This window comes from Mobula birostris, chromosome 8, assembly GCF_030028105.1.
Source record: "Mobula birostris isolate sMobBir1 chromosome 8, sMobBir1.hap1, whole genome shotgun sequence".
Lineage (NCBI taxonomy): Eukaryota > Metazoa > Chordata > Chondrichthyes > Myliobatiformes > Myliobatidae > Mobula > Mobula birostris.
Genome location: NC_092377.1, coordinates 159,146,726 through 159,156,072, shown reverse-complemented (window position 1 = coordinate 159,156,072; position 9,347 = coordinate 159,146,726). Strand labels below are relative to the sequence as shown.

At 45.2% G+C, this 9,347-nt stretch overlaps 1 protein-coding gene across 2 annotated transcripts in view; it reads left to right on the top strand.

The window, feature by feature from the left end:
- The first annotated feature begins 605 nt into the window (after nucleotides 1–605).
- LOC140201864 (histone acetyltransferase KAT6A-like) overlaps nucleotides 606–9,347 on the top strand; it is a 198,848-nt gene continuing 190,106 nt past the window's right edge. For both annotated transcript variants that reach the window (XM_072266610.1, XM_072266609.1), the window contains exons 1-2: nucleotides 606–689; nucleotides 1,965–2,921. In XM_072266610.1, coding sequence (XP_072122711.1) covers nucleotides 2,322–2,921 — 600 coding nt within the window. In that variant the 5' untranslated portion in view covers nucleotides 606–689; nucleotides 1,965–2,321. The remainder of the gene's footprint in view (nucleotides 690–1,964; nucleotides 2,922–9,347) is intronic.

Here is a 9,347-nt window from a genome sequence, read left to right as displayed (position 1 = left end):
CCCCTTCCTCCCTCACCACTTCCTTCCCCTCTCCTCACACCTCTCCCCTACTCCAACTGCCCCTTCATCTCCTCTACTCCCCACCCTCAATCCTTTTCCCAACCACCCCTCCTTTCCTCCCACCCAACCCCACTCCCCTCTTCCTTCTCCCTTCCCCAATCCTCATCCCCATCCTCAGCTTCCACTCCTCTCAGTCCCCTCCCTCCTTCCCACCTACCCCCTTCCTTTTCCCCTTACCCTCTCCCCTCTCTGCACCCTTCCTCTCTGCTTTCCCCAACCACCTGTTCCTCTCTTCCCATCCTCAGCTTCTCTCCTCCACCAAAACCATCACTCCTTTCCTCTCACTCATTCCCCTCTCTCCTACCCCTTTCCTCCCCTTCTCCTCTCCTCACACCCTTCCCCCTAACATATCCCTTCCATCTCCTCAACTCCCCTCCCCACTCCTCGCCTCCCTCAATCCTTTTCCTCACCCTCCCCTTCACACCACCCTCACGCCATCTCATCCCCCCGTCTGTCTTTCCCCCTACTCTCTCTCTCCCCCCTGTTCCCCTCCTCCCTGCCGTCCCTCCCCTCTCTCCCTCTCTCCCTCTCTCTCTGCCGCCCCCTCGCTGCTGCCGCCGCCGCCGCCGCTGCCTGCTCTCTGGAAGATGGCGGCGGCGCTCGCCGTCTCTCCCTCTCCTGCGCTTCGGGTGAGTCTACTCCGCCCCGAGCTGGGGCTCCGCCGCACTGCTCCGGCTTCGCCCGGCAGCGGACACCGGCCTCCTGTCGATAGCAGCGAGGCTGGCCGGTTGGATGGCGAACGCGACCGCAGCGCCGCGACAGCACCGGAGCCCGGGCCGCTCGGGCCTGCGGCCTAGCGCAGGGCGAGCGTTTGGGGGGTGTCCCCGGGTCGACGTCGGGGCTGCTGCAGCCAAGCCGGGCTGCCGACGGCCACCGAGCCGCCCCCTCCGGTGGGAGAGTCGCCGATTGGCAGGCGGCCGCCGACCGTGGCCTAGGCCGCAGGCCTCGGTCTCTGAGTTGTGGCGTAGCGGAGAATGGGCGCTTGTTGTGGCAGTGGCGGCGGGGGAGGGGATGCTACGCTGAAAAGCAGCCTGTGTTTGGGGCGGCCGAGGCAGCCACCTGCGGCCCCCGACGCGCCGGAACATCGGCGTTGGGCTGTAAACAAAAGGTGCCGGTCCCTGGCCAGAAGGGAAGCGACCGGGCTGACTGGCCGCTGGCCCTTATTTATAGCCCGGGCATTTAAATGCGCTGCTGCAGCTCTCCGGGCTGCTCTCTGTTCCACATCCTGCACCCCCTTCTGGCCCGGCACCTCTACTCTCCTGCTACTCTCCTTCCACCTTTGCACACTTACCCCACCGCTCTGCCCCAATTTTCTTCTCCTCTTTTCCCTCCAGCCCTTCAACTCTCCATCCTTCTCCCCTCCCCTCCCCTTGCTCACTGTACTACCTTATGCCCATATTTCTTCCCTGCCCCCTTGCTCTTAGCCTCCATCCTGTATCCCCTACCCTGCTCCTTGCACCAAATCGCTCTCCATCCTGGTCCCTGCTCCCTGTAACCAGGGATTTCCAACCTTTTTTAATGCCATGGACCCTTGCCATTAACTGAGGGGACCGTGGATCTCAGGTTGGGAATCCCGACTGTAACCCTTCATTCCTCACTCTGTCATTCCCCTTCAATACCATCTACGTCCTTCTGCACTGCCATAGATGCTCCTGCTTTCCACCCGTATCGTCCACCCTTGCTGCACTTGTACCACCTACACCTCCTAGATACCTCCCCTGTGTTCCCTCTGTAACCCCCTCAGCCTCTTGCTAAAAGTCGCTGCAATCTTTACCCCTTTCACTGCTCCCCGTAGCGTGCTCCTTCCCCTCCTATCTACTCATTATTGCAAGGTACACCATTGCACAGTATTGCATTTACCTCTTCCTTTACTCAAAGTGTAATTTCTGTGTTTCCTCCTCCAGGTGCGTAGTTCTGCCTAGTGTTCATCTTGCATTACATTCGGTGTGAATGCCTGTGTAGGCAATTGAATGGAGGCTTTCTGATGGTTTGGAGTTTTGGGACCTTTACAGAAGGTTGGGATTGTATAAATCGTGCATTTCAATAAAGCTATTTTGCGAAGAAGAGCATCTTTGTTCCTCTCGTATTCTCTCTGTGAGAAATAGACCTGGTTGAGAGAGAGGGGAAATTGGCTTCGATTTGAAAAACGTCAATGCTATGGTGAACTGCTTTATTCCGAGAAATCTATTTTTGTTATGTGTGGAACTGATTCAGCACAGAGATAAGGGGTAACACTCTGTGGATACTGGGAGTTATCAGCCATGGTAAAACTGGCAAATCCGTTGTACACCGAGTGGATTCTGGAGGCAATCCAAAAAGTGAAAAAGCAGAAACAGAGACCCTCGGAGGAAAGGATTTGCCATGCTGTTGCCTCATCCCATGGATTAGACAGAAAAACTGTCCTGGAACAACTGGAACTGAGTGTCAAAGACGGGACAATCTTAAAGGTTACAAATAAGGGACTTAATTCTTACAAGGATCCAGACAATCCAGGACGGATTGTACTCCCCAAGCCTCGGAATCAATCCAAGTCAGATGCTAAACACAATGTCGATTGGAATAAACTTCTCAAAAGGGCAATAGAAGGCTTGTCAGAGCCCAACGGGTCATCACTGAAGAACATTGAACGGTACCTGAGGGCTCAGAAGGATGTGATAGCAGTGTTTGGAGCGGGTGCATCCTCAGCCCTCCACCAGCAGCTGAGGCTGTCCCTGAAACGCGCCATAAGCCACGGCAGAATTATCAAGGACGGGCCCCTGTATCGGCTCTTGCGTGGCAAATCGGGCGGCGATAGCAAGCAGGGCCACGATTCGATCTCCTGCCTTCCACCTGTTAGCCTCCTGACTCATGAAAAGGATAAGGTAGGTGGCTTTTGAATAAAAGCAGACGGTTGTGTCACACTTTGATGCTCAAGGAAGGAAAGAGACGGTTGTATAAATTTTGTGATGCTGGGGAAGTAGGAAGTAGGCAGATGGTAGGTTTTGACCAGGTGTCTAATCGTGTACTTAATTCCTGTACTTCCAACATGACTCGTGAGACTTGCTTTTTACTAGGTGGGATGGGAAGGGCCGTAGTAGCGTTTTCAAATACTTCCAAGTACTAAGAAGGTTCTCTGCAGTTGAGAGATATATCAAATCCGATAGCTATGATGGACGTGATCAGCAGTTAAATTTGTTGCTTAAGTGGTTTGTGACCGTGGGCAATTGATTTATCACTCAAGTAGGCTTTATAAATACTTTTATTGCAATAGGAGGGAAATTGATGCCAAAATTTGTAGATACCACTAACCTAAAGCTGTGGAACATTTGTGGTTCTTGTGCATTTTCTTGACTATTTATCTGAGGGTATTTATATTTGATTTTAAAGGCATTTTTTTGGTCATGAATATGTTTCTACAAGATGCCTTTTGGATGACATCAGGGTGTTAATGCAGTGCACAAATCAATGCAACATGTGTGGTACAATGCTTGGAGGTTTCTTGCGTCTTAGATCACTGGCTGTTGTATTTGTTGGTTTTAGATAATACTGCTGCAGGTCACTAACAATTTGATTGAGATCCATTCTGTGTCGCAATGAATAACAACTGATATATTGCTTTACACATTTGGTCATGTTTATTGTGCTGAATTGTTCATTTAAATCTCCAGAAATTTCCAAGATGAGCCCATTCAGGGTTTAGTTCCGTGTTACCATGAGTTTGGACTTGCAGTGTAAATGGGATACTTCGTCTTAATCTGTTTGTGCATTTTTTTTTAAGAGTGGGTGGGTCTTTTGTTAGTCTAGAGGTGACAATTTGTCATGTTAGAGTTGGTGCTTGTGAAGGTGTGAAATTAGGAAATCCACTAGACTTAATTTGTTAGCTTGATACTAAAGTTTGCAACATAAAGGTTAGCCTTCATTTACCCATTTCACTATTGAGCTCATAACAGTACAGTAATTAACTTCATGGTGTCCAGTGTGTTGAAAAGTATGAATGCAATTATTGCTCTTTCAGATATGTGAGGAATTTCCATTTATTAAAAGGCTTACATTTTCTCAGGATATCTTATGGCTTTTTAAATCCAGTGATTTACCTCTGCATGCAAACACACGAGGCAGTGAATTTACAGGCAGCAAGTGTCACCATAAAAGTGATGACCTTATATCTGGGTTTGGTCATGATAGTTGAGCGGTCATTCTTTGCTAGAATATACAAATTCCTTATTCTCATTAAGATCTTTTCAATCCATTAGGACATAAACTGGGCATTATATCATCTAAGAGTTCACAACTCTAATAGTGCAGTTCTCAGAATGTAACTGGACTGTCAATCTATAGGCCCGAGAGGGGGCGTGAACTTTGCAACTTCTTACCTTGGAGATAGGAAAGCTACCTGTGAACCAGGCTGGCATAGTAAAGTGGAGAAATTGCAGTTTCTGAATTGAATTCATGTGGAAAAAAAATTAGAAAATTATATATAGTCATTAAAACGAGCAGGTAGATGCGTGCTTTGCAATTTATACTACAGGTTGAGTACCCCTTATATGAAATTTCAAAATCTGAAAACCTCTGAAATCCAATATTTTTTTTGGAATGCTGACATGATGTTACAAATAGGAAATTCAGCAAGGAGCTGGGAAGATTCCCAAGTGACGTGCAGGTCCCTGCACACCACAGACAGTTCTGAGAAGTGACCTCACATATGTAATGAGCAGAAGTTAATGAAAAATAGAAAAAACATGGCATAAAGTGAAATATGAAGATCTTGGTTGTGTTTTGAAAGAGTGGATTCGTCAGTGTCGCAGTGAACATGTGCTACCTAATGGTATGCCTAGCATGAAACAAGCAAAGATCTATCACAACAGACTAAAAATTGAAATTAATTGTGAATGTTCAGCAGGTTGGATGCAGAAATTTAAGAAAATGCACGTCATTAATTTTTTGAAGGTTTGTGATAAAGCATCTGCTGATCATGAAGCAACAGGGAAATACATTATTGCGTTTGTTAAGGTCATCACTGATGAAAATCTAACATGCTGAACAGTTCCGTGTGTGAAGAACAAGAGTAAGATGAAGACTGCTTACCAGTAGCACATTAATTCAGTGTTGGAAATGATGGCGATCTCAAGCTATCTCATTGCATATCCCAAGATCTGAAATTTGAAACATTCCCAGCACCAAGCATTTCAGATAAGGGGTACGCAACCTCTACAAGTTGAAAGTGAGCGGGAAACATGGAGAAGGAATCTGAGGAGCAAATTTTTCCATACAGGGTGGTAGATATGTGGAATGGAGCATGTGATACAGACAGGTAAAATAACTGTTTAAAAGATATTCAGACAGGTACATGGACAGGTAGATACATGTTTAGAGGACGTGGGCCAAAATTGGTGAACTTGGCATAGATGAGTTGGGCAGAAGGGCCTGTTGCCGTGCAGTGTTATGCTCTAACTCTTGCTGTTCCCAATTATGGATTGTACTTTGCCTTTGAATTCAGCTGCAATGTTATATTTGGGTCTTTAGGTCTGGTCTGAATTTTTATATCAGAATCATGTTTAATATCACCAGCATATGTCCTGAAATTTGTTGTCTTTGCGGCAGCAGTACAATGCAATACACAATATTAAAAATACAAATTATAGTAAATATGTGTATATATAATAGTTAAATAAGTAGTGCAAAAATAAAAATAAAAAAGCAGTTCATTGGTTCAGTGTCCGTTCAGAAATCAGATGGCAGAGGGGAACGAGCTGTTCCTGAATTGTTGGGTGTGTGCCTTGAGGTTTCTGTGCCTCCTTCCTGATGGTAGCAATGAGAACGAGGCATGGTGTGGGTGATGGGGATCCTTAATGATGGATGCTGCCTTTTTGAGGCAGTTAGAATGCTCTCCAATCTGTAGAAATTTTCAAGTGTCTTTGGTAACACCAAATCTCCTCAAACTCTGAATGAAATACAGCTGCTGTTGTGCCTTCTTTGTCGCTGTGTCAACACGTTGGGGACAGGATAGAGACATTAAACTCTGGTTTTGAATGTCCCCTCAGTCCTTGCAGTGATGACACCAAGATCTGTAGATAAAGTTGAGTTAAAAACCAACTACAGCTGTGTCATTTTGCAGTATGACTACATTGTAGTTGTCTTCTGTTCTTGACAGTTGACAGTATGCTAAAAAGGTTCACTTTTGTGATTGTTTACTTTGCAAGGTAAAGCATAAGGATGATACATCATTTTTATTCTTACTTTTATGCTTGAAATAGGGAAGAATTTTCACTGTTGGTTGCAATGATGACAGGTGGCACTTAATAATTTGGTTTTGGAATGCTGGTGTGGCTGAACCCATTTATTATTCCTAGCCTGGTGCCCTGATGTAATGGTTTTGGGCGTATTGCTGTGTTGCCACAGTGGTGTTTGAGGATGTGGGGAGAACTTGGGACGAGGATCCAGTGATGACATTGTTTGGCTGAGGATGGACAGGTGAGGGAAATGATGTTTCTGCTACTTAGCTCTCAATATTTACTTAGTTACTGCCCATGACGCCACTGGCGCTTAGGGCACCAATGAAGGTCCTCCATCTCTCGTGTAGTTCAGAGCTTCCTTCATCTTGTCAGTAGCTTCTTCTCTGGTTTCACCACTGTCAGTCCCGGATGGAGATTCAGGAACACCGTCACATTCAGATGTAGAAGGATTCCTCATTACTGTTTCCGTAGTAGTTTTGTTTTGTTTTACCAGTCTGGGTTGTTAGCCCTGAGTAGAACACCCGAACCTGGAGGACCAGTGGACCATTCTTAGTCAGGCCTGTACTCTTTGACCTGTTTGGCATGGTTGACCCTGCCAGGAGCCAAAGCAGAAAGGCCCTGAATCCAGCCAGCATAGCTGTCCAGGTCATTGAGGCATGCAAGCCTCCAAACCCTACAATAAGGTTGTTCTCAATAAGGAAGTCACAAAAATGTCATGAAGATAGGCATGTAAACTTGCACTCACAGATCAGTGGTCTTAAAATAGCGTATAATTTGGATTCCGGCTCTCACAAGTTTAGGATCTGGATGGACTGAAGCTTCTTTTGGCAAGGGGCTTGTAACTGATACCACTGTCCGGTCAACACAGTGCCTCACTCAACCTTAAGGTGTGTGAATTGTTTGTGCCCATGAATGAACCATACCACAAAAAATATGTCCCAAGTTCTATCAAACCTATTGGCTTCAGTCACAGAACACGTTGTGGTGTCTGATTTTGATTATTATGAAATGCAATCCAATTATAAATTGTTAGCACTTTATAACTGACATTGGAGGGGGTTCAGGAGAATGATTCTAGGAATGAAAGAGTTAATGTATGAGAAGAGTTTGATGACTCTGGGCCTGTACTCACTGGAGTTTGGAAGAATGTGGGGGAGGGGATGACCTCATTAAAGCCTATCAAATATTGAAAGGCATTGATAGAGTGGACATCGAAAGGATGTTTCCCATGGTGGGAAAGTCTAGGACCAGAGGGCATAAGCTCGGAATAGAAGGATGTCTCTTTAGCACAGGGATGAGGAGGAATTTCCTTAGCTAGAAGGTGGTGAACCTGTGGAATTCATTGTGGGAGCCAAGTCATTGGGTACATTTAAAGCGGCGGTTGATAGGTTCTTGATTAATAAGGGTGTCACAGGGAGAAGGAGAATGTGGTTGAGAGGGATAATAAATGAGTCATGTTGGAGTAGACTTGTTGAGCCCAATTGGCTTAATTCTGCTCCTATGTATTGTGGTAACCTGTTACCAACTTGTTGCAGGTTCCATAGGATAAAGAAGAATGGGAAATGATTTGGTGGCAGAAGGGTTTGGTTGCAGATGACAATTGCAGGAAAAGGAGAAATTGAATGTGTTTAAAATCTCTTCAGTTTGGTGCTTAAAAATGTATGGGCATTCTTAATTTCAAAATTTGGAAATAAGTAATAGAGGGAACAAGGGGGCAGTTAAATAATTTCTGTACAATTGGTATTGAGTCTTGTGGGCTTTATAAATATAGAAGTTGTTGAGGAAGAGAATTTGAATTAAGTGAAAATGTAATGTTTTGAACCTTAAGCAGTTGACTGGATATAAGGATTATATTTGAATTTGATATTTCATCAAAAAAACTTGATGGTTGAAGGACAGTGAAGAATGGAGCCATCAAAACTGGATTGTAACTGTGACTATGTTTATGAAGGAGGTGCCGATATGAGACATTCAAACAGGTATTTTCGTTGTATTTAAGATGTAGGTGAGAGGCATCAACAACAGTCCAGGAGAAATTTGAGGTGGGAATGGCCTGTTCCAATTTGATTTCAAAGGCAACGCTGGTGGAGCAATTTGACAGCAAGTTGGGCAATCAAATGCCCAGGTTTTTTATGATGTTTAGAAGTGCCAGATTGTTGTTAAAGGTGTTTGCGAAGTGCACACGTTTCTCACCAAAACGAACCAGGTTGCAGAACTGAACCGGAAAGGTCAGCTTCCTCTTTAGGAGAGCGAGTAATTGGACCATTAGGGGTGGAAGAGGAATTGCAAAGGTTCACAGCGGTCACGAGAGATTGATGTCTGAGAGTTAACGCCGAAGCAGCAGGGAGACAACATTTGATGCTTCTGTCAAGTGGAGCGAGTAGAAGTGCTCTAATAGAAGATTTACAGAAGTTGGCCGTGGACAGCACAGTGTGACCAAGTGACTGGATGTGTTTGGCAGTAATCTTACAGCAGAGTCTGTCTAATTGCAACCTGTAGGCGAAGGCGGTGAGAGCTGTGGGAGAAATTGTGAAGGAAATAGCTGAAACATGTGAATACGGGTGGGAGCAGCTCAATGATATTGTGACATCTCCCCCCCCCCCCCCCCCAGCACTGTAGTGTCTGAGAACATCGGCTCCATATGCAGTAAAATGTTAGACAGTTCACTTGCGTGGGGGCATTTGGTTTATGTTAACGTTGCTGAAAGCTTACAGAAAGAAAATTAAATAATCCAAAAAAATATTGAAGTCTCAGCGTGGGTTTTATTGTGTAGAAGCTTGAGTATGGTGGACAGAGGCTGTGCGGTAGTTATTAATGATAGTGCATCAAAGTCTGACACCTATTTTACCCTAATTGTTCGAGATTCAAGGTTGTTTCTTGTCATTCTTCAGTACACAAGGATAAGAGAACAAAATGACCGTGCCTCTAGATCTGATGCGGCATAAATAACATAATTGAAATAAACATGATTTTATTTTTTATTTTTGTTGAGATACAGTGCGGAATAGGCCTGTGTTATGAATGGTCCTGACGGTGTCACTATACTATGGAGTTAATTTGCTCAGCTGTTCTTGT